Genomic DNA, 22,047 nt, shown 5'->3' with positions numbered 1-22,047 from the left:
TTTCCCCGCCCGGCCGTGCTCAGTGCTCCTCCCCGCCGTGCTGCCGGGATCCCGGCCTGCAGAGCGCTGGCTCTGTCATGTTCATGTCATGCTTGGCAATAAAGTGTCCCCGAGGCTGGCCCCAGCTCTTGGGGTCTCCGTGCCCCCCGCTGTGAGGTGTGGGCATGGGAAGGGTGCTTGGAGGGGTCCGTGACCCACCAGGCTTCAAACCCTTCAAAAACCGTGGGGTTTGGTGCGCACTGCCAAGCTCAGAGCGGCAAGGGGGGGCAAGGAGCAGCCGTGTCCCCAGGGCAGGAGATGAGTCAAGCCCCGGGGGGCTGGCTGAGGACTGGCCACGGGGCTCACAGCTCAGCGGTGACACAGCCCCGACCCGCCGTGCCTTTCCGTGCCTTTCCGGGCACAGGCAGCTCCAAGGAACCCTGAGGTGCCTGATCCCGTTTGTCCTGATTCCTGGGGAGGGAGGTGCCGAGGCCCCAATGCCCGTTTTCGGGATCAGCCCAGCAATTTTCCAGCCCTGTGCGTCAGCTGAGCGCGCTCCTCAGCGAGGCCTGAGCCTGAATCCCCGCAGCACGTGCCACATGCGGGACATGACGCGCGTCATGAGTGTCTCCTGGTTAATGGCCAGCACCCCGCTCAGCCTGCCACTCGCTGCCTGCCCCCCGGGCTGTGTGCCCCGTCCAGCACGCTGCACCCACTGCCGCCGGCAAACCCAGGTGGGTGCAGGGGGGGAGGCCGAAATACACCGGGGCTGGAGAGCTGTGGGTGCATCAGGGGGAGCTGTGTGGGGTGCGGGCATGTGTGGGGTGGCTCTGGGGTATGGACAGTGATGGGGGCCATGCGGTGCTGTCACCCTGGATCATGGTGCCACTTCTCCTCCAGGCAGCTCTCGGTGCTGCCGGCCTGGTGCCGGGGTGCCCGTGCTCCCCGCGGCATGGATGCGTTCGACTGCACGCCCCAGCCGGCTGCCTGCTGCCCCGACTGGATGGCGGGGCTGCCCGACGCCCTGCCCCTCTCCCGCCTCTCCATCCCTGGCACCCACGACTCCCTCAGCCTGTTCGGCGGCCGGCGCCTGCGGTGCCAGAGCTGGGGCCTGGAGGCGCAGCTGGCGGCCGGCGTGCGCTTCTTGGACGTGCGCTGCAAGCTGGAGCGGGGCGAGCTCCGCGTCTACCACCTCTGCACCTTCCAGCGGGCCAGCCTGCGGGGCGTCCTGCGCCGCACCCTGCGCTTCCTCCGCGCCCACCCCGGCGAGGCCGTGCTCATGCGCATCAAGGAGGAGCTGCCCTTCTTCTCCCGGCCCGGCTTCGCCGCCCGGCTCCAGCGCTGCTTGCTGGAGGAGGGACGGGGCCGCCTGTGGTGCCGCGAGGAGGTGCCCACGCTGGGCCAGGCGCGGGGCAAGATCGTGGTGCTGGAGGCGCTGGAGCAGGCGGTGCTGGGCATCCCCTACGAGCAGCTGAGCATCAGCGACGCCTGGAACGTGCTCTCGCTGGAGAGGAAATGGGCCCGAGCGCGGCGGCACCTGGAGGCGGCGGCCGGCGGGGACCCCGCCAAGATGCACCTCACCTTCTGCTCCGGCAACGGGCTCTTCACCTGCCCCGAGGAGGTGGCTCGCTTCGTCAACCCCCGCTGCTACCGGCACCTGCGGCGCCGCTCGGGGCAGGCGGTGCGCTGGGGGGTGGTCATCATGGACTTCCCCGGGGCAGGCCTCCTGCGGCTCATCGTGGACAGCAACGCCCCGTGGGCGAGTGGGAGCATCACTGCGGCACCCGGCACCCCCACGGCACCCCGGTGGCAGAGGGGACGGGCGCTGCGGGCGGTACCACTAGGGCCGGTGTCCCCAGTGGCACTGCCAGCCCCACGCGTCCGCCGAAAAACATCGGTGTCCTTGGGGAAGAAGAGAGGCCGTAGCTCCCGTGTGGCACCGCGAAGCCTTCGTGTGACGGCTGCGTGACAGTGCTGGGGATGGGTCGGAGCCGGGCAGCCCCCAGCTGCCCCTGTGCATCGCGTCCCCGCAGGAGCCAGGTAGGGTCTCGGCGTGGGGGGAGTGAAGCCTGGCGTGGGTCTGGGACTGCGAAGTTCCCAGCAGAGCAGCAGGGATGGGGCGGAGGGTGGAGATCCTGCCCTGCCTTCCCTTGGGACCGGTGAGTCCACCTGGATGTGCCCTGCGGCACAGCCCTTGCCCTTTCCATGAATAACAAAAAGAAGCTAGGAAATCACTCCCTACATTTCCTTGCAATTTCCCAGCAGAAAAGTGTAAAATAGCATGGAAAAGCCCCTTTGCTTTTCCTGCTTTGCAATGCCCATAGCCCTCTGTGCACTGCCAAAGCACGGTGAAATTGGTGTTTGCAGCCATCGTGCTCTTAAACCACAGCTGTGGGAGGCCACAACGTGGGGAAGGAGGAATTAATTTCAAAGGTGACAACAAAATGTTGGGAATATCCTTCCCCTTGTTATTTGAGGTGGGTTTTTTGTTTGTTTGTTTTGTTTTTCTTGCAGGGGCTTGCCCCCAGGGTCAGGACTGTTAGAGAGAGGCAACCCCAACCAAGCCGGCAACAAACGGCGGGGCGAGAAGGCAAGAGAAATGTTCCCATCACTGGGCTCGTCCTACAGGCACCCAGAGACAGCAGTGAGGAGAGGAGAGGAGAGAAGAGGAGAGCTTTCCGAGGAAGGAGGGTGCCTGCAGGGGAGGGCTTGTGTGTCATGGACATCCCCTCCCATGTACCCGGGCCAGGTACGGGGAGGTGCCCCGCACAGAAGGCAGTTTTCCGTGGCTGGTGCATTTGGGCATTTGGGACACGCGGAGAGCTGGCAGGACAGAGCGAAGGGTGTAAACCCCAACCCTGCAGAAAATAACCCGGCGACTTAAATAGTGACTGGGGAGCTGCAGGACAAGCTACATGGAGCAGAAAGAGAACCGAGATCTGCTTGGTGCAGAAAGCACCAACCTGCTGTCAGCGCCCAACAAGGAGGGCGCAGAAAGCGCAAGGCAGGCTGCTCGCCCGGCACTGGTGAGAAGAGGAAAGCTCAGCCCCGGCCTGCCAAAAGGTGAAGAACACGCTCAAGGATGCTTCTGTGTCAGGGAAAAATAGAGCTGGCCTCGCTGCGTGCGCACGGGTGCCTCAGGATTTCCTGGCAGGAGGAGAGGACATTGTTTGCTCCGCAGAGGCTGGCTCTGGCTGGACACGAGGCTCTCACTGCTGAGTGAGTTCATCCGCTCCCCCGGGGTGGCTCTGCCCGGGAGCTGCCGTGGCCGAGGAGCGAGGGGATGGAGCCAGATGTGAGGGAGAGGAAAGGCCCAAAAACATGCTGGGGGTGATGGGTGGGGGAACCCACCTCTGGGCTTGCTCTGTTAGACGTGGGAAGACTGAAATTGCTCACTGCATTAAAACAGACTGTGCAGACACGTCTCAAAAGTGCTGCTGATGTCTGGGGTGGCACGAGCCGGGCAGGGTGCGGGCAGAGCTGCTGCAGCCCCCAGGAGGGGTCACGGCACAGTCGGGGGGGACAGGGGGGATGGGATGCCTCGGGCTCCACGCACCCACCCTGCACCCCGGCGGGCAGCACCACTTGTTTACAACGCCCCACGCCAGCAGCACGAGAACCTTGGCGTTATCTACGCCCCCGGCATCCTGTTTGGCAAAGCCTTATCTGTGCCAGGCACGTGATGCCGCAGCCAGGCGCCAGGGAGCCAGCCTGCAGGGTCACACGGGTGGCGGCGATGTCCAGCCAAAAACTCTCCATCACCTGGGTCCCGGGGCAAAGGCGGGAGGCTGAGAGCTCTGCTGCAGCAGGGGTCGAAGAATTGGCTCTGAGAGGGGTCAGCAGGCACTGGGATCTGTGGGGTGGGCAGGGGGACTTGTCCCCAACCCCCCTGACCCCTCAGGTGGAGTTGTCACGCCTCGTGGGTGCCCGGGGACATCTTGGGGACAATCCTATCCCTCTGGCCCAGCTCCTCCTCGCTACCACCTCACCCCGTGCTGGTTGGGGTGATGCTTGGATAAACATGTTTTCCTGTGGCCAAACTGTTCTCGCTTTCAAGCCGTGAGAAAGATTTTATCGGGTGCTGCTTTCCCCCCGGCGCTGCGGGCCAGGCGTCGCGCTGGAGGGCCCACCGAGGCAAGATGCACCCGGGGGCACCTTGCGGCTCGGGACCCTCTTTGGGACAAAAAGCACCCCCAGGGGCTGCGGGGGTCCCCAGGAAGGTGCCCACGGTATCGCCGGCAGCAGCCGGGCTGTGTCAGGGTGAGTCGGTTCCTCTGCGGTTTGCCAGGGAACATTGCGCAAGGAGGGCAAGGGGCTGGGCTGCCCGGGGACCAGGGCCTCTGCCGAAAACAAGAGCAGCGTGTGCCTGCCTGGGGAGCTCCTCCCGAGCTGGTTGTGGTCATTGCTCCCCCCCTGCCACACGTACCCCTCTCCACTACCTGCAAAGCATCCCTGAGTACGTGGCCGTGTCCTGCCCGTGGCAGCCCCCGGGGCTCAGCCACCTCGCTTCTGTTTTTACAATTTGCACTTACAAAAACAAAGGTGGGAAGATTTCTTTGCTGCTGCCCTGCCCTGCCATGTCCCGGCCCAGCAGAAGTGAAACCAGCAGGGGCACAACCTGTTTTCCTCCTGTCCTCCCCTGGGGCTGAGCACCCACAAACACACCTCTGACTGCTCCTGCCCCGCTGCAGCAGTGGCAACTCCCACCCTGCCCAGGGGACCTCGGCTTTCCGAGGTGTCCCCCTGCCCTGGCAGCCACCCCTTGGCCTCGCTGCCCATCCCCATCCCAAAGCTGCTCACCCTCTGCACGGGAGCTGACACACAGCGAGTGCTGCCAAACTCCTGCGTGCACAGGCTGGGCTGCAGCTCTTCCATAAAACGGGAAAATTGCAGTCCAGGATTTTGCAAAGCTAATGACAGAATACAGGAACAGAGCTGCATTTACATTGGCGGAGTACGCAGTCATTGTAGCAGCTCGTGGGTTCTGTGGGGTGGGTTCCTCCCTTTGTGTAGGGCATGTCCCGCTGGAGCCCCGTTTAATTTCTTTGGAAGTGGGAAATGCTCGTGACCCGAGGGGCTCCCGCGCTGCCTTTAGCTGGAAGTGAGCAGAGCAATTCCTGCAGAAAGCCCTGCCAAGACGATTTCACTCACGAGCAGAAGAGGGGTAAAAAAAGATTTATGATGATTCAAGAAGGTGGACACAATGGGGCATTTTCCTGGAGCACTGGTGGAAGTTCATAAAGGATGCTAATGGGAGGGGGTGGGGGGTGTTCTTCTGTCCTGTTTTTGGACCTTTCTCATAAAGACTCAAAAGAGGCAGAGACAGGAAAATACATTGTGTAACTAATTGTTCTTGAGCGGTATATGAAGATTCACAGCCTGCAAATGAGAAGAGCATCCGGCTCAGGAACTGGGAGGCTGCCCGGCCACCCCTGTGGCCACCTCTCCTCACACCTCGTCCCCCCGCCGTCCTCCTGCTGCCACCGCCAGCACAGCGAGGACATGGGGGGCCGGAGAGGTCTCGGTGGTTGTGGATCGGGGCTGTCCCCCTCAGGGGTGCCCTTCTGCACCTCCCCGGGGGCTCGGCCAAGCCCTGCTCGTTGCGGTGGGCTCCTGAGACAGGTAGGTCCCCGTGGAGCCCCCGGAGGGGAGCAGGCTCCTGCGGGTGGGGAGCCCAGCGGGGGCAGGATGCGGGCTGACAGCGGGGCTGGGTCGGGAGGGGAAGAGGCTGCGGGGAGGGAGCGAGGCTCCGTGGCTCAGAGGAAGCGCGAGCACCGCTGTCTGCCCAGGGCCAGGGCACCCTGCAGCACCACCATGGTAGGTCTGCTCCTCTCCCCGGGGATATTTTGGGGTCTGCTTGGGAGGAGAGCACCAGCATCCATCCCACAGCTGGTGCAGGTGCCCTTGTGGCTGCACGGGACTCCGGTGTTGTGGGTTGTGTGTGCTCACGCCTCTCTCCCTGGCACGCAGGGCACCACCGCGGGACAGTGCTTCACTGGGAGGACGGGGGCTCTGGGATCTCGTGGCGTCTGCTACCTGGGCATCGCTGCCATCACATGGGGTAAGTGAGCCCAGCGTGACCCCACAGAGCTGGGAAACCGGAGAAGGGCAGCGGGGTTATTTTTGGGAGCCCGTCAGTCACACAGAAACCAGCGGGCTTTGCTGCCCGTAGGGCATCTCCTTCGTACATTGGCACTGCACGGAGCAAGACCCGCTGGTATCTGCTGTGTCCCCAGGGGTCCTGCGGGGTCTGGGCTGTTTTCTAAAAGACCTTTCGTGGCTCAGCTGAAGGGTAGAGGCAAATGCAGAAGTTTCAGGAGGAGGCTGAGATTTAGGTCTAGCCAGGAAATCAAAAATACAAATGCACCCCGAGTGTGGCAGCCCCGTGCCCCACACCGTGCCCAGCTGCACGGGGCAGGAGCGTCAGGGCATGAAACCCAAGCAGACGGCACCCAGGTGGGGCTCAGCTCCAGGTGGGCAGGGAGAGGTGAGATAAGGCTGAGCACAAGGAGGATTGAGACAGGAGAGTGTGTGGAGGACAGGTGAGGTGTGGAAGGGCTTCGTGGTCCTTCTGGGGTTGGGGTCGGGGTGTGCAGGGGTAGTGGGGTGGCTGCCCCAAGGGGCGGCAGGCTGCCAGGAGGTGTCCCGAGCCCCTGGGGAGTGAGGAGCAGGGCTGCTGCTAGTGGCCACCTTTTTCTGCCTTTGGATTCGTTTAACAGAAATGGGTAGTTTAATCTCTCACGAGGAAGGACAGAAAAAAATAGGGGATTTTGCCTATATAAATGCATAGTAACTGGCCTGAGTAGGCTTCCTGTTAGATATGGGAAGCCTTAAAATTGCATTTAATTTACAAAGCTCAGTCTTTTGCCTTCATAATAAAGGTTTATGAAGTGCTCTCCTGAGACATGGGGTACCCTAGGCAGACTGTTTGGAGCAAATGCTGGCTCCCACCTTGCTTTCAGGCTTCGTTCTGCAGCTGTGGCGATTCCTCCTTGTAGGGAGAAGCTTCTTTATGGCAAAAACCTTTTGATTGCATCAGGTTGTGATGTGAAGCGCTGTTTCTAGAAGCAGTGTTTCAGCAAAGTACCCTCTGCTTCTGGGCGTGGGTTCCAGTTAATCTGGGCTTCATCCTGCCTGGTGGGCACGAGGAGGATGTCAGCTTTGCTTTTGCAAGGCTTTGTTGTGCAATACTGAAGTTTACAGGGCTCTTCAGGTCACCTCCAGCTGCCAGATGCTTTTGGGTATGGGGTGCGCTTGGTCCTCTTCCCTGCACCAAGCTGACCCTCGTGTGGAATTGTAAAACAAATGAGGAAAAAAAATTACAAAAGCAGTACAGCTATGCACAGCTCTGCACTCGTGGAAGGAAATGTGTGTTAAGGAACCATCTTGATACCAGTTTTCCTCTTTGGGAGGCCCTTGTGGGCAGGGGAGTCCCAGCTGTCTCCCACTTTTCTTGTCTCTCTGTCCCACATCATGTCCTGCTGTGCCTGCCCCACACAGGTCTCTGCACACCCTCTTTGAGACCCGTTCTCACCCACACTTCTCCCATTGTCCCCTTGTGTTCCCTTGTCCAGCTGGTGGCTGGTGTCTCCTGGCACTTCTGCCAGCCTGAGCTCACCCTCGTGTCCTCACCAACCCATCCCCAGCTCTGGTCTTTTCGGTGGTGACCCTGGACCGTGTCCTCTCCTGCAGGCATGGTGACGCAGGTGGAGGCCTGGACGTACAGCTACAGCGACCCAGGGCTCTACTCGTGGGAGCAGGCCAGGAACTACTGCCGGACCTTCTTCACCGACCTGGTGGCCATCCAGAACAAGGAGGAGATCGCCTACCTCAACGCCACCCTGCCCTTCCTCAGGCAGTACTACTGGATCGGCATCCGCAAGCAGGGCGGTGTCTGGACCTGGGTGGGCACCAACAAGGTGCTGACCAAGGAGGCGGAGAACTGGGCCAGGGGGGAGCCCAACAACCGCCGCTCCAACCAGGACTGCGTGGAGATCTACATCAAGCGGCAGCAGGAGGCGGGCAAGTGGAACGACGAGCCCTGCAACAAGAAGAAGACGGCGCTGTGCTACAAAGGTGGGCGCGGGGCTGGGGGCTGTGGTGGGATGTCTGCGGTTTTGGCGGCTCCTGACCATGTTCTGTGTGTCTGTGTGTGTGTGTGTAGCCTCCTGCCAGGCTTCCACCTGCCGCCCGCACGGGGAGTGTGTGGAGGTCATCAAGAGCTACAGGTGCGAGTGCCACCCCGGCTTCGAAGGGGACGATTGCAGTATTGGTGAGTGCCTGGTGGGCTCTGCTGGGGGTCAGGGTGCTCCTCCTGGGTGGCATCGAGCAGCTCAGCCTCTGCCTGCTGCTGGCTGTGCCCCCAGAAGCCCCCACCCTTATTGCTGAGCCCCGGTGAAGGATTTGCTGTGTGTCTCCCAGCCGTGCAGTGCCCCACGCTCGATGCCCAAGGAGCACTCATGACCTGCAGCCATCCCTTCGGGGACTTCCGATACAACTCCACCTGCGATTTCGGGTGCCCGGAGGGGTTTGAGCGGCGAGGTGAGGGCACGCTGCGGTGCCTGGCTTCACGGCAGTGGTCGGCGGAGACCCCCACGTGTGCAGGTAGGGACCGCCGCAGGCTGGGACTCAGATGTGGCACCAATGCCCAGCATCGCTCATGCAGGTGCTCAGTGGTGTCTTGCCACCTCCATCGCACCCTCTGCTCCTCCCCAAAGCCCCCAGCAGCTTTGGAAAGGTCCTGGGCACCCCAGGGGGTCTCAGGGAATAAGGACGGGGGTTGCTGTTGTGGCAGGAGGACGGGTGTGCCCTGGCAGGGCTGGGCAGCAGGGGCGAGGGGCGGTGAGATGAGGTGAGATAAGCTGGGAGGGACACAGAGGGCAGGAAGCCACCGCGGGGGGGAAAGCCACAAAGGAGGGAGCTGCGGTCTGCCATGCTGCAGAGACAGAGAAAGTCTTCCTGTTGGCATCTCGAGGGCTCACAGCTGCTCTCCCAGTGCCCCAGAGAGGTGCTGAGCTTTCTTGTGGTTGGGGTGTGTGCGGAGCCCTGCTCCACCTCCTCCGTGCCCCTGGGTGCCAGCTCAGTGTGTTTGCACAAGGACGGGACAAGTGGAGCCCCAGAGCAGATACGGGACACAAAGGGGCACCTCCTGTATGGGGACACCCAGCGGGAAGCAGTGAAGTCATTCATGCAGAGATAACGCAGCACAGACACTGATATGGACCTCCAAGCTCCCTGGATCCTTCCTGCCAGAGGGGGGGCGGGCTCTCTGTATGTAGGTTTTTGGGAAACAAAACTTGCCTTGCCTTGCACTGCCGATGGTGCTGAGCTCAGTGTGCTTGTGGCCCAGGGCTTTCCCCAGTTATGGGAAACAGGCACGGAGGGGTGATGTGATGGTCTGCTGGTGGCAGGGTCAGGAGCTGGCCCCGGCTTTTTGGAAGTCCCCCTACACGCCATCCAGCAAGCCGCCCTGACCCTGCTTCCAGCTTTCCAAGTTCCCACAGTTGGTTTTCCAGAGCGCAGCTCTGTTTTTACCTGCTGGCTGTATGTATGCTGGGTTTTTCTTTCCTTTCTTTTTGCAAAGAGTCAGATGAGTCAGTTGTTTGCCCCTGCTGATAATGGAGCTATGCTAGCGAACATTGCCAGCTGGGTTTTCTCCAGCACTAAGCACAGGTTTCTGCTGCGGCGGGGCTGGACATGCCCTGGGTACCACAGGGACAAGGGGGGCAAGGTGGCTGTGCCTGTTCCATCCTCACCAGCTCTGCCTGTGTCTGTTTGTAGCCGTCGCCTGCCCCGAGCTGGCGGCTCCCGAAAGCGGCCGGGTCAATTGCTCCCACCCACACGGAGCCTCTGCCTTCAGCTCCACGTGCGACTTCTCCTGCCAGGAGGGCTTTGAGGTGACGGGACCGGAGAGACTGTGGTGCACGGCTGAGGGGGCCTGGTCGGGGGCTCCCCCGCACTGCAAAGGTAGAGCTGGGGGGTGTTTGGAGGGGGACATCCTGCGGGGAAATGGGCCCTGTGTAGGGCACCTGCAGTCCTTTGCCCTGGGGCTGCAGTCTGGGAGTGCTGGGGATAAACAGGGTTCTGGCAGAGCTGCGAGTGCTCCCACAAAATCATGTGTGTGGAGCAAAAATCCCTGTACCACCTATGGTACCTCAATGTCTCAGGAAGTGAGGCTTGCTGCCTGGGGCCAGGATGGGAAAAGTAGATCAAAGACATCCCTATAGGTTCAGTTTGATAAGGTTAGGATTAAGGCTTAATCCTTGGATCCAATCTCACCCATGTCCTGCCCTGAAACCCTGCTCTCCCCTTGCAGCCATCACCTGCCCAGTGCTCAGGGCTACAGAGCACGGAGATATGAACTGTTCCCACCTACATGACAACTTCAGCTTCGGTTCCACATGTAACTTCTCCTGCCAGCCAGGGTTTGAGCTCATGGAGCCAGAAAATATTGAATGCACAGCCATGGGGACCTGGTCTGGGGACACCCCACAATGCAAAGGTAGAGCTGCTGGTAAAAGTTTTGCTGGCTTGGGTTTTTCTCCAGGATGTTCCTTGCTTCTCATCCCAACAGCTCAGCTTCCTGTTCCCCTTGCTCTTGCTTGAAGCATGCCTCTTCTCCCTTGCAGCCATCACCTGCCCAGTGCTCAGGGCTCCAGAGCACGGAGAGATGAACTGCTCTCACCTTCATGACAACTTCAGCTTCAGTTCCACATGTGCCTTCTCCTGCCACCCAGGGTTTGAGCTCATAGGGCCAGAAAGCAGTGCATGCACAGCCATGGGGACCTGGTCTGGGGACACCCCACAATGCAAAGGTAGAGCTGCTGGTAAAGTTGTCAGTGACCTCTGTTTGTCCCAGGGATGTTCTTGGGCTTCGTATCCTATACAGGTCAGCCTTGTAGTCCCCTGGCTTCTGCTTGAAGCATGCCTCTTCTCCCTTGCAGCCATCACCTGCCCGGTGCTCAGGGCTCCAGAGCATGGAGAGATGAACTGCTCCCACCTTCATGACAACTTCAGCTTCAGTTCCACATGTGCATTCTCCTGCCAGCCAGGGTTTGAGCTCATAGGGCCAGGGAGCCGTGACTGCACAGCCATGGGGACCTGGTCTGGGGACGCCCCACAATGCAAAGGTAGAGCAGCTGGTAAAGGTGTCAGTGACCTGGGCTTGGCCCTATGAGGTTTTTGTATTCCTGGTTCCAAGAGTTCAGGCTCACAATCCCCTGGCTCCTTTTTGAGGTGTTCCTCCTCTCCCTTGCAGCCATCACCTGCCCAGTGCTCAGGGCTCCAGATCATGGAGAGATGAGCTGCTCCCACCTTCACGGGAACTTCAGCTTCAGTTCCACGTGTGCATTTTCGTGCCAGCCAGGGTTTGAGCTCATAGGGCCAGAGAGCCGTGAGTGCACAGCCATGGGAACCTGGTCCGGGGAAACCCCACAATGCAAAGGTAAAGCTGTTGGTAAATGTGTTGTTGGCCTGGGTTTGGCCCCAGGATGTTCTTGGGCTTCTCATCCCGACAGTTCATCCTCGCAGTCTCCTGGCTCCTTCTTAAGGTGTGCCTCTTCTCCCTTGCAGCCATCACCTGCCCGATGCGCAGAGCTCCAGAGCACGGAGAGATGAACTGCTCCCACCTACATGACAACTTCAGCTTCAATTCCACGTGTGCCTTCTCCTGCCAGCCAGGATTTGAGCTCATAGGGCCAGAAAGCAGTGAATGCACAGCCATGGGGACCTGGTCCAGAGACACCCCACAGTGCAAAGGTAGAGCTGCTGGTAAAGGTTCTGTTGGGTTTGGCTCTATGAGATTTTGGTCCTCCTGGTTCCAAGAGTCCAGCCTCTCAGTCCCCTAGCTCCTGCTTGAAGTATGCCTCTTCTCCCTTGCAGCCATCACCTGTCCAGTGCTCAGGGCTCCAGAGCATGGAAGGATGGACTGCTCCCACCTTCATGACAACTTCAGCTTCAATTCCACGTGTGCATTCTCCTGCCAGCCAGGGTTTGAGCTCATAGGGCCAGAGAGCCATGAGTGCACAGCCATGGGGACCTGGTCCGGAGACATCCCACAATGCAAAGGTAGAGCTGCTGGTAAAGGTTTTGCTGGCGTGGACTTGGCCCCAGGATGTTCCTGGGCTTCTCATCCCAGTAGTTCAGCCTCACAGTCTCCTGGCTCCTGCTTGAGGTGTGTCTCTTCTCCCTTGCAGCCATCACCTGCCCGGTGCTCAGGGCTCCAGAGCATGGAGAGATGAGCTGCTCCCACCTTCACGAGAACTTCAGCTTCAGTTCCACATGTGCATTCTCCTGCCAGGCAGGGTTTGAGCTCATAGGGCCAGCGAGCCGTGACTGCACAGCCATGGGGACCTGGTCTGGGGACACCCCACAGTGCAAAGGTAGAGCTGTTGGTAAAGGTTTTGCTGGCCTGGGTTTGGCCCCAGGATGTTCTTGGCTTCTCATCCCAACAGCTCAGCCTCCCATTCCCCTTGCTCCTTTTTGAGGTGTGTCTCTTCTCCCTTGCAGCCATCACCTGCCCAATGCTCAGGGCTCCAGAACATGGAAGGATGAACTGCTCCCATCTCTATGGGAGCTTCACCTTCACCTCCACGTGTGCCTTCTCCTGCCAGCCAGGGTTTGAGCTGAAAGGGTCACAGAGCCGTGCATGCATGGCCATGAGAACCTGGACTGGGGACACCCCACGATGCAGAGGTACAGTTGGTGTTCACACATGTGCCGGAATCATGTACTCTGGTGAAGAGATGCCACATCCTCAGGATCTGTCCTCAGAGTCCCTCTGTTAGAGTTGCTGAGCCACAAGTGCTCAGGCAGGTGGTGCTAGGAGTGGGGGGAGTTGTGTAAGGAGGTAGCAATGAAGCCCCTGCATCACTGTCCTTATCCTGATACCCTCTGTGACCCCAGTAGGGGTGTATATGCTGGGTGCACAGCACCATGTGGGTGCCTGACCCTCTGAAATCAAGCCTCCTGGGAAGTGCCATGCAAGGCCAGCGCAGTGCACACTGCTACGCATTAGCAGAATGCGTTCACCAGGATCCCCTTCCCTTTAGCACTCATCTGTGGCAGCTCATCCCCTGGCTCCCCAGCCCTTGGGCCCTCATCCCACCACCCCCAATGCCATCCCACCAACGCTGCTGCTGTGCTCTGCCCCCAGCCATCAGCTGCCCAGTGCTGGAGCCCCCGAGCCGAGGCCGCCTGAACTGCTCTCACCCCCACGGCAACTTCACGTACAACTCCACCTGTGCCTTTTCCTGCGAGGATGGATTTGTCCGGATGGGAGCAAGGCTGCTCAGGTGTCAGGCCACAGGGAACTGGACCGGCCATTCCCCTGTCTGCAAAGGTACCGTGGGGCTGCACTCCCCAGCCTCCTGCGGCACAACTTCAGCATGGAGGGGGGGCACTGTGGTGGCTTTGGCTTGGTGAAGTCCTTCTGGTAACAACCTGTGGTGTTGTGGATCTGTTGCAGAGGATGCTGCCCCCTTCTTAAAGCAAGTCCTGGTTTACACCAGCAGTAGCGCTCTGGTGGTAGCTGGCGTGGTGCTCTCCGGGATGCTCCTTGCCTTGCTCGCCAAACGGCTCAGCGACAGAGGTACAGAAACACCTCCTGCAGCCCGCGCTCGCTTTGGATGGGGACTTTCAGCCAGGGTGGTTACGGAGACCCAGGGAGGGTGGGTTGGTTGAAAGAGTTCAGAAATGTGATGCTGTGTCTAGCTAAAAAGTGTCAGCAGCCAGACTGGGGGGGAAGCCAGAAAAACACCTTCCCCTTGAAGAGGGAGAAAGCAATTGCCCCAGCACCCCTCTCCTCCATCCCATGCTTGTTAAACTTAGTTCACTTTGTCAAGTGCTGCTGCTTCCCATGCCCTCTGCTAAAAATATCTGGTTCTTTCTTTTGCATCGGCACTATCCATATGGACACTTCAACACCATTATCAGAGGAGAAGAAGAAGCTCCTGAACCCCACCAGGTGAGAGCTGTGCCCGGGGCCGTGCCCTGCAGGCAGCATGGGTGCTACCCCTGCAGTCACTACATTAGGGTCCAGTTACCCACATCTGTGTGTGTGAGGCTGCTTTGAGAAGCAGTGGGAGCCTATTCAGGGGCTAATGATGTCGTGTTAATTGGTGCTCATCAAAACCCTGTGATTCTGCCATAGTGCATGATGTCAGGTCTGACTGTGCAGCCCCTGGGGAGACGTGGCAGACACGAGTGCTTTCCTCACACACACATGATTAAGTAGTGATAGGAGTAGAGGGAGTGGCCTCAAGTTGCGTCAGGGGAGGTTCACGTTGGAAATGAGGAGACATTTCTCCTCTGAATGAGCAGTCAGGCATTGCGGTGGGGTGCCCAGGGAGGTGGGGGAGTCACCGTCCCTGGGGTTGTTCAAGGAAAGGTTGGATGTGGTGCTTGGGGACATGGTTTAGCAGGTGACATTGGTGGTAGGGTCATGGAGCAGATGATCTGGGAGGTCCTTTCCAACCCTAATGACTCTGTAATGATGACTGCCTCTTTTCCCTCAAGCTGACACCCTTCTGCTTTTCCTCTTAGTGACCTCGGATCACCAGGCATCTTCACCAACGCAGCCTACGACTCCAACTTGTGAGGTGCGTGCCGGCACGCTGCCACCTCACAGCACGCTGGCGACATCCCTTGCTCTGAACAAGCTGTGTATGGAAAACCCACGAGCTTGCAGGCTCCTCCACCTGAAAGTGTGTGTGTGTGGAGAGGAGGAGACCCCCAGGCGCAGGCCAAGCAGGCGGCGAGCCCCCCAAAACCTCTCCCCTCTCCTTGCAGGCAGGGAATGCCATGCTGTGAGGGCCATCACCCCGCTGCCCCATGTGTGTGGAGGAGACCCCAGAGCTCAGCCACGGACCTTCAGCTTGTGTGGGAAGGGGGGGAAGCCCCCGGCTGGGTTTTGGGGGGCAATAAATAAATAAATGTGTGTGTGTGTTTGACCTGTGCCTCCGTGTGCTGTGGGGGGGGATACATGGCGGAGTACCAAAGGGGGGGGTGGGTTCATGGGGGAGGCGGGGGGTATATAGGGGGGTGTGGGAGGTGCTTTTTATTTATTTATTTACTTTATTTATTTATTTTTGGGGCTGGCCCTGTCCGTCGGAGGCCGCCGTAGCGGGGTGTGGCGAGGAGGGGGGCGGAAGCGGCGGAGCAGGAAGGAGGAAGACATGGCGGCGGCTGCGGCCGAGGCCGAGTGGGAGCCCGCGGGGCTGCTGCCGGCCGCGGGGGGCGGCTTGGACTGGGGTGAGGGGGGACCTGGGGACGGGGATGGGGACGGGGGACGGGGATGGGGCTGGGCCGGGAGCAGCCGAGCCCGGTGCCGGTGCTGAGGCCGCTGTTTCTCTTCCCCCCCCCCTCCACAGAGGCGGTGCTGGGCGAGGAGCTGGGCGAGCTGCTGGGCGCCGCCGGGCCGCCGCGGGACATGGGGGCAGAGCCCGAGGTGAGCCGGGGCCGGGGCTGGGGGAGCGATCAGAGCCTCTTTTTTTAATTTCTGGTGGGAAATGGAAGCGGTGGCTCCGGTTTTAGGCGATGACGATGTCGGTGTGGTCAGGCGTGGGGAGGCCTGATCCGTGCGTAACAGCACTGAGGTGATCCTGAGCCCTGGGTCTCCTGCTCTTGGGAAGCTGCTGCAGCTCTCTGCTGTAATTTATAAAACGCCTTGAGATGTGGCGATGGAAGGGCGTTAATTGAATCCTTCCACGAAGGTGAAGGGAGAAGATGGCAACAAGTCACCAAGCCTATACCGTGTAGGGGGTGGTTCAGTGGCTGCACTTGGAACTTTTGCTTTGTGAAGCTTTGATAACAGACCAACAACAACCACTGATGCCCTTGAGCTGAAATGCTCTTTTCCGATATCTCCAAGCTCTAAAAGAAGCCTAGAATCCTTCTTTTTATTATTTATTTTTTCTTCTGTAGTCAGTTGAGAGGGCCCCTCTAAAGGCTCTTATCTCTGCACGCCTTCAGGCAGCTAACTGATAGTCCTGTGCTTTCCTCTGCTTTCCTTCGCTTGTAATTATAAAAATGTGAACACAACAGCTGATGGATGGTCTCAGTGTGTGTTGTCTTTTTGTCCTGTTTGTTTTTCTGAACTGTCATTTCAGGAAAGCGATCTCTGTAACTTTCATTTTGACTTGGATTTGATGTCCTGGGACTCAGACCTTTGGAACATCACAAGCCACGCTTATTCAGGTAACTCCTGGCTGTATTCAGCAGCTGGGGCAATGCCCCCCCTGCACCACAAGGGTGAGCTGTTAGTGCCTAATGGTGCCGATCGTTTGGCACCGTTGGGCGCCTGCTGAACCTGTCCCTCTGCTGAGAAATCAGGCGGTGTTTCTGTAGGATGGGTGCAGCTGGTGAGGGCTGGCCTGCAGGCCAAGCTGTTAAGTGTCTTCCATCTCTCAAAGCTCTCTGCTGTGCCTTGCTTCAGGAATTAAATAGCTAGCACAATGTGTTCATTACTGATCTCCCCTTGTTAAAGACTCCTACGGTAAAACTTCTTTGTCTGTCTCCTGCAGATGCAAACGTGAAGACAGAGCCCTTATCACCAGCCGCTTCAAGTTGTTCGGTCCCTTCTCCATCGTCTGTGGACTCGCCAGTGCAGAATGTGCCTGTATGCAGAAACCTCCCCGTAACACAGATAGCAGGCGTCATTCAGACCCAACTGTGGCAAACAAAAAGCTGGTTGATTTATGTGTCTGACCAATGTTGCAGAATAAGAGGAAACAGCTTATTTTTCCAACCTTTGTGCAAAAAACTTCCCTTCAGTAATGTTTTCCTTACCCTCCTACTGAGATCCATTCCAAAAAGAGCAGGTTCAGTTCTGTTACCTCCATTGTGTGCCTGCTTGCCAAACAAAATGCCTTTTAAAGGCTTCTGAGTCCAGCAGTTGCTGGTCTCTGCCCCTCTTCATTCTGCTGATGAGGAGAAGGTGCTGCTTGGGTTTTCAGTGGTTCTTAGCATTGACCAGAATAAAATAGAACAAAACCTTTCTCCTGTGTCCTGCAGCAGCAACATGTTGCAGTTTCTAGTAGTCATTTTTATTTGTTTATGAAGCGTAACCTCATCTATTTTCTGTCTGCAGGATGATATGGACTTCAGCTGTAGCTCCCAGATGTCTCCCATCTCCCTCTACATCAAGAGTTCTGGAAGCCCTGCGTCCCCTGACGTAGATGCAGGGAAGAAGCCTGCTGTCAGCGCCACTTCTCGCTCTGGTAGGAGAGATTGAGTTACTTTGATTCCACAACTATGGATACGTCAACTTTAATAAATGTCACAGATGGATAATGAAACATACCAAAAGCCACGTTGCTTCCAGCCATTCCTGCTGGATTTTTTTTTTTTAATTTTAGATCCTCTGGCCCTACTCTGACTCTTCTTCCTTTCCTAGCAAATAATTCCGTGAAAACTCCGAAGAAATGTCAGTCAGCATCCAGGCCTTCAATACAACCGAAGCCCCTTCTGCCTGCTGTACCTGAGGCTCAGACTAACATTGGCATCCCAGCTAAAACCATCATTATTCAGACTCTTCCAACACTTGTGCCACTGCCAAAGCATCAGCCAGTTGTTAACATCCAGCCAGCACCTCCCAAAGGTGGGTGAATTGTCAGGACTGCGCCGGGTCCTGGGGGTAAACACTGTGTCTGTTTGGGGTGGTCCCTAAACCAAAGTTAGGTTTGGCAGGTGAAACAGAGGGAGTAGGAAAAAAGAAGCAGGAGGGGTGGGAACAAAAGAGGGATGCTGCATGCTTTGCTGAAAAAGGTTTACACTGAGAAAATGGCCTTAGTTCTTTGTCATGTAGTTGTGTGCAAAACAGCAGTTGCCTGAGCATGGCGTGGAATGGAAGATGGTGTGGCAATTCCCTGAGCACTGGGAATTGTGGAAATAAAACTGCTGATCTGGGTAGATCTCTGGGGATCCTTCGCTCTGCTCTGCTTGTGATTGGCAAGTGGTGCACGGGGTGAACCTTGTTCTACTCTGCCCTAACCTAAGGAAGATGCAGCAGTCAGGATGGCTGAATGCCACTTGAAAGCTTGGGAAGGAGTGATAAAAGTTTTTTACCTACATGAAACTCTGACACAGAAGAGAAGGAAAATGAGTTTATGACTTTTTTTCTAATTCAGTAACTTTTAAAAGGAAGTTACAAAATCTGTTAACAGGTATGAGAACAGTGCTGGAGGTTAGAATGGTTGCATGCAGCTATGAGCTGATGTTAACAAGAGGCAAATGATTTCCTGTCCATTGACAAGTTTTCATCCTGTTGCTCTGTAAGAGTTTGTTGAAGGCTAGGTCTTTTTTTGGAATCCCAAGCACTATTTTATGCCGCTGCAAAGGGAGCAGGGATGTTACTTGCATTGTGGAAATAGTCAGATGCAGTTGCTTGTTTTCACCAGCTGATGGCTGCAGATTTTTGCAGTTGACTGTACAGGCGGTGAGGAGTGGAGGGGAAAGGCAATAAATATGTCAGTGAATATATCTAGAAACCATTACAATAGTGAAATTTTGTCTTTCTTACTAATTGCTCATCCATCAGGAGCTAAGCCAAAGCTGCAGAGGCTGACATTTGTTGCAACATGCCTAGGATTGTTAGACTGCTTGAAACACAGAGCGGCACAGTCAGTGTGACCTAATTCTTACTGTGTCTGATGTTCCAGCTGATAAAATACCATTTGGAATAAGGAATGTTGTGGGTACGAAGTTTTTGGGTATAAATACAGTGCTGTGAAGATCAGCTTCTCCTTTCCCCTGAAGAAAAGTCAGGAGAATAGCTTCTGTGAGGCACTACAGAGGAAATACCGTTGGAAAAGTATTTCTGTGCAATGTATTTACTTTGATGGCATATTTAAAAATTCTGTAGTGCCTCTTCCAGCACAAAAATATTTTGATTAATATATCTTAATCAAAATCCCCTGCCCATGGCACATTGGAGCTGCCAGATTGAGATGTGCCAGTATCTTCAAGGAGGGTAAGGAATGATCCTCCTTTTATAGTCACTTTCATGAAAGCCTAGAAGAAGAAAGCATGATGTTAGAGCATCACATGCTCTATGCATTAAAAAACTTATTGAAAGCAGCTCAAATTTACCGTTTGAAGTGCTTAAATAGGGTCGTTCTCACTTACTATGCCTTTAATACCATCTCTGCAATAAAGCGACCTGATCCTTTACCTCACACATAAAAGATCTTGGAGCGCGGGGTAAATGACTTCATTCCTCATCTTCCAGAAAGTCGGATAAGTGCTGTAATACCGAGTCATGCATATTGATCGGAATGCTCAGCTGGAATGTGCTGCTCCTAAGAGGCAGCCAGGTCATCTTGTAACAGAGGATTAAAGAGATGTTCATGTTCTTTCATGCAACAAAATATTACTTAAGCACCTGCTTGAGTTAAATGTAGTTCTTGGACTGAAGTTTCTTGGATGTGACTGTTCATAATTCCATTTCAAAGCTCTTTGGAAATTACCTCATTTTTTCTGCTTGCTTTTCTTCAAGTTCTGCTCAGCTTGTGTGTAACGTTCCTTATATAAGGCAGTACTTTTTTTTCCAAAAACTTGTTCTTGTCTCAGTGTGAACTGAGGCTTTAACTTGCATTTTGAAAGCATAAGTGGGGTTGTTCTTTCTTGTTCACCTTTTTCTACACTGTTTCTGAATTGTATAGTATGAGTCACTTCTGTGTGGTAACATTTCCACAGCAGTGAAGTAGAGATGGACAAAAGGCAGCAGAAGGATTAAGGTGAGCTGCCTGGGTTCTTTGAAAAAGTTGCTCAGTGTTCATCAAGTTTAGCATAGCAATATTGAGACAAGAGTAAGTTTCTAAAAAGTATTGATTTTTTTTTTTAATTAACCTTGAAGAGCCAGCAGGTTTTAAGAGAGATTGATTTAATGTATCCCTTTCATATGTGTGCTCTTTGTTTGCAGGATGGGTTAAGGGCCATGCAAACTTCTTTTGAGGCTTTTTTTTTTTCTTCCCTATGGTAAAATTTTGAAGAACTTGACTTAAATATAGGGCAGGGAAGCAAAGCTTCCTACCGCCTCTATCAGTATCGCTCTACAAACTGACCACCTACAAATCATTTTGTACCACATGCTAAGCACTCGCGTTTGTTCTTGTGTTCTAGGTCAATCAGTGGTGCTCCCCCAGCCCACCGTGGTACAGCTCCAGGCTTCTGGGGTGCTTCCTGCCTCCCAGCCAGTCATTGCTGTCACCGGGGGGACCACGCAGCTCCACAACCACACGGTGAATGCGCTGCCTCCGGCTGCTGGAAATGGCTCACCAAGTGGCAAAATCGCGGTGACTAAACCCTTGCTGCAAAGCACCACACCGACGGTGGGGCTGGATGTAAGTTCTGTGTGCTGATAGCTAATAACTGAGCCCTAATAGGACGTGATAAGACACAAAATACTTTGTGTCTGAAGCCTTTAACCCCCCACACCCAGCAGGTACAAATCGGTGCTGCTCTACTAGAGGTAGGTTGGCTGAGCGGGCTTAGCTCTGTGTTAATTTGGCATTCATGCAGAGCAGAGGGGAAGCGTCAAATTGGCTGGATGACTTCCCAGTGTGTTAATTATTAGTTGGTAGTTCTGACTCATTTTGTACTCCTTCCTCAGGAGTATCAGACTTCACAGAAGTATTTCAGTCCCAAATGGCCAATTTCTGCTCTCAAGTACTGTTCTTATCTGCAGAAACAAGTGCTCTTCCGAGTTTCATGATACAGAGGGCTCAGGTTCTTAACATGTTTTCTGTTCTTCCTGTCTGTTAATGGTAAAGTCATTCTCTTCAAACTTTGAAACTTTGAGTTACAGAAAACAGTAAGGCTGTTGATCCAAACCTGCTGGAAAAGCAGAGTTCATCTTTTCTTGTGAAACAGAACTTCTAGAGGTTTCTTCTTGAACAATTGAACTTTCCAGTATTCTTGCTGGAAACATGCCTGTCTGGGGGAAATGGCACTGTGCATTAACAGACTCTTTGGCTGTGTTGGACCAAAGCAGTGCTGGACCAAAAGAAAATCAGGTTTGCTTAACTATGCAAGAGAAAAGCATTAACATTTCCAAATTGCCCTGCAGGCTCAATTAAAACTTGCCAGATCATTTTTCAGGCACTATTACCAAATCTTTTCTAACGCTGACATCTCCCCTTTAACTGAGAGGAGATGGTAAGTCTCCATCCACTGTGTCGTTTCATTTTGCCATCTTTGTGATAGTGCTTCAAATACCTCTTCGTACCTGCCCTTCAGAGTGCTAGTCCACATGTCAGTGAGCCTCTCTGATGGACTCTGACTCAGCAAAGAACTTAACATAAATTTGACCAAAGCGATTGTTATTACAGCTTTACTTAACAAAGTGGTGGTCTGGGTTGCAGCAACTGCTTATCATGCAGTTTGCTTGATGTTCCTCTTGCACTCTTGCCTAATTTTTTTCATATAACTGCCTGATCTGCCACCTTGACTTCATAAATTGCAGTACAGTACGTTGTTTCTCAAAAACATGTCTTCTCCCTTCTTTGGAAGGGTGTTTTTATATGGGTTTCCTAACATCCAAGAATTGCCAGTCATGCTTAATAATAAGTTTTATTAATTCTTCATGTTTGTGACTGGGCTGCATTTTTAAATGAAAAAAAAAATTATTTGCTGCAAATAATTCAGAAACCACACTTCGGTGGAAACCTAATCTTGAATTTTCAAAAAGCAAAGAGTGTCTGTCAGCAGACAGACAGTTAAGAGGACTACATTTGTAAATGATAATAGGCAGCCATCTGAAGCCAAGCTGAAGAAATCTGTCAGCAGCCATTAGATTTGTTACTCCCTGTAATCAAAACTAGCATGGCACCTTGCCATTGTCCGAATTGGAGGTTTAATTGACAAAAGCTCTTTATTGTCATCACAGTGCTTATACGCATCTGTGACAGTCAATAGTCAACTGTGTAACTGAGTTAACAAGTAGCTATGTTTTAAATGATAGTCATATGGATATTTTCACCTGAAGAGGCAGTTTTAGGACTTTATATCGGCCTAAACACTGGACATCTTACCTGTGTTTACTGAAGCATGAAAAAAAACAATTGCAACTGC

At 55.1% G+C, this 22,047-nt stretch overlaps 3 protein-coding genes across 21 annotated transcripts in view; all 3 read left to right on the top strand.

The window, feature by feature from the left end:
• The first annotated feature begins 17 nt into the window (after window positions 1–17).
• On the top strand, window positions 18–3,498 carry LOC137860523 (1-phosphatidylinositol phosphodiesterase-like). 2 transcript variants are annotated; one of them, XM_068690859.1, is made up of 2 exons: window positions 18–713; window positions 880–3,427. In XM_068690859.1, exon 2 carries the CDS (start codon window positions 932–934, stop codon window positions 1,946–1,948), a length of 1,017 nt encoding a protein of 338 aa, XP_068546960.1. In that variant the 5' UTR covers window positions 18–713; window positions 880–931; the 3' UTR covers window positions 1,949–3,427. The 2 variants fall into 2 exon arrangements, 1 of the variants encoding a protein (XP_068546960.1); XR_011098976.1 differs by lacking the exon at window positions 18–713 and having other exon boundaries at window positions 723–2,019; window positions 2,494–3,498.
• Window positions 3,499–5,287: 1,789 nt separating this feature from the next.
• On the top strand, window positions 5,288–14,927 carry LOC137860518 (P-selectin-like). Of its 16 annotated transcripts, XM_068690824.1 has the most exons (19): window positions 5,295–5,601; window positions 5,950–6,040; window positions 7,672–8,055; window positions 8,144–8,251; window positions 8,401–8,583; window positions 9,760–9,945; window positions 10,295–10,480; window positions 10,608–10,793; window positions 10,923–11,108; window positions 11,237–11,422; window positions 11,551–11,736; window positions 11,860–12,045; window positions 12,174–12,359; window positions 12,487–12,672; window positions 13,133–13,318; window positions 13,445–13,567; window positions 13,912–13,942; window positions 14,521–14,576; window positions 14,767–14,927. In XM_068690824.1, the coding sequence occupies exons 1-18, from the start codon at window positions 5,344–5,346 to the stop codon at window positions 14,573–14,575; spliced, it is 3,093 nt and encodes a 1,030-aa protein (XP_068546925.1). In that variant the 5' UTR covers window positions 5,295–5,343; the 3' UTR covers window position 14,576; window positions 14,767–14,927. The 16 variants fall into 16 exon arrangements, with proteins under 16 accessions (XP_068546940.1, XP_068546933.1, XP_068546931.1 ...); XM_068690840.1 differs by lacking the exon at window positions 5,295–5,601 and adding an exon at window positions 5,729–5,796 and having other exon boundaries at window positions 14,521–14,927; XM_068690832.1 differs by lacking the exon at window positions 11,237–11,422 and having other exon boundaries at window positions 5,291–5,601; window positions 14,521–14,927.
• Window positions 14,928–15,080: 153 nt separating this feature from the next.
• ATF6 (activating transcription factor 6) overlaps window positions 15,081–22,047 on the top strand; it is a 72,437-nt gene continuing 65,470 nt past the window's right edge. For all 3 annotated transcript variants that reach the window (XM_068690764.1, XM_068690763.1, XM_068690765.1), the window contains exons 1-7: window positions 15,081–15,228; window positions 15,348–15,424; window positions 16,086–16,173; window positions 16,500–16,594; window positions 17,066–17,195; window positions 17,372–17,575; window positions 20,098–20,318. In XM_068690764.1, the coding sequence (XP_068546865.1) occupies window positions 15,153–15,228; window positions 15,348–15,424; window positions 16,086–16,173; window positions 16,500–16,594; window positions 17,066–17,195; window positions 17,372–17,575; window positions 20,098–20,318 (891 nt within the window). In that variant the 5' untranslated portion in view covers window positions 15,081–15,152. The remainder of the gene's footprint in view (window positions 15,229–15,347; window positions 15,425–16,085; window positions 16,174–16,499; window positions 16,595–17,065; window positions 17,196–17,371; window positions 17,576–20,097; window positions 20,319–22,047) is intronic.

The sequence above is a fragment of the Anas acuta genome, chromosome 8, assembly GCF_963932015.1.
Source record: "Anas acuta chromosome 8, bAnaAcu1.1, whole genome shotgun sequence".
NCBI lineage: Eukaryota > Metazoa > Chordata > Aves > Anseriformes > Anatidae > Anas > Anas acuta.
This window is presented reverse-complemented; position numbering and strand designations above follow the sequence as displayed.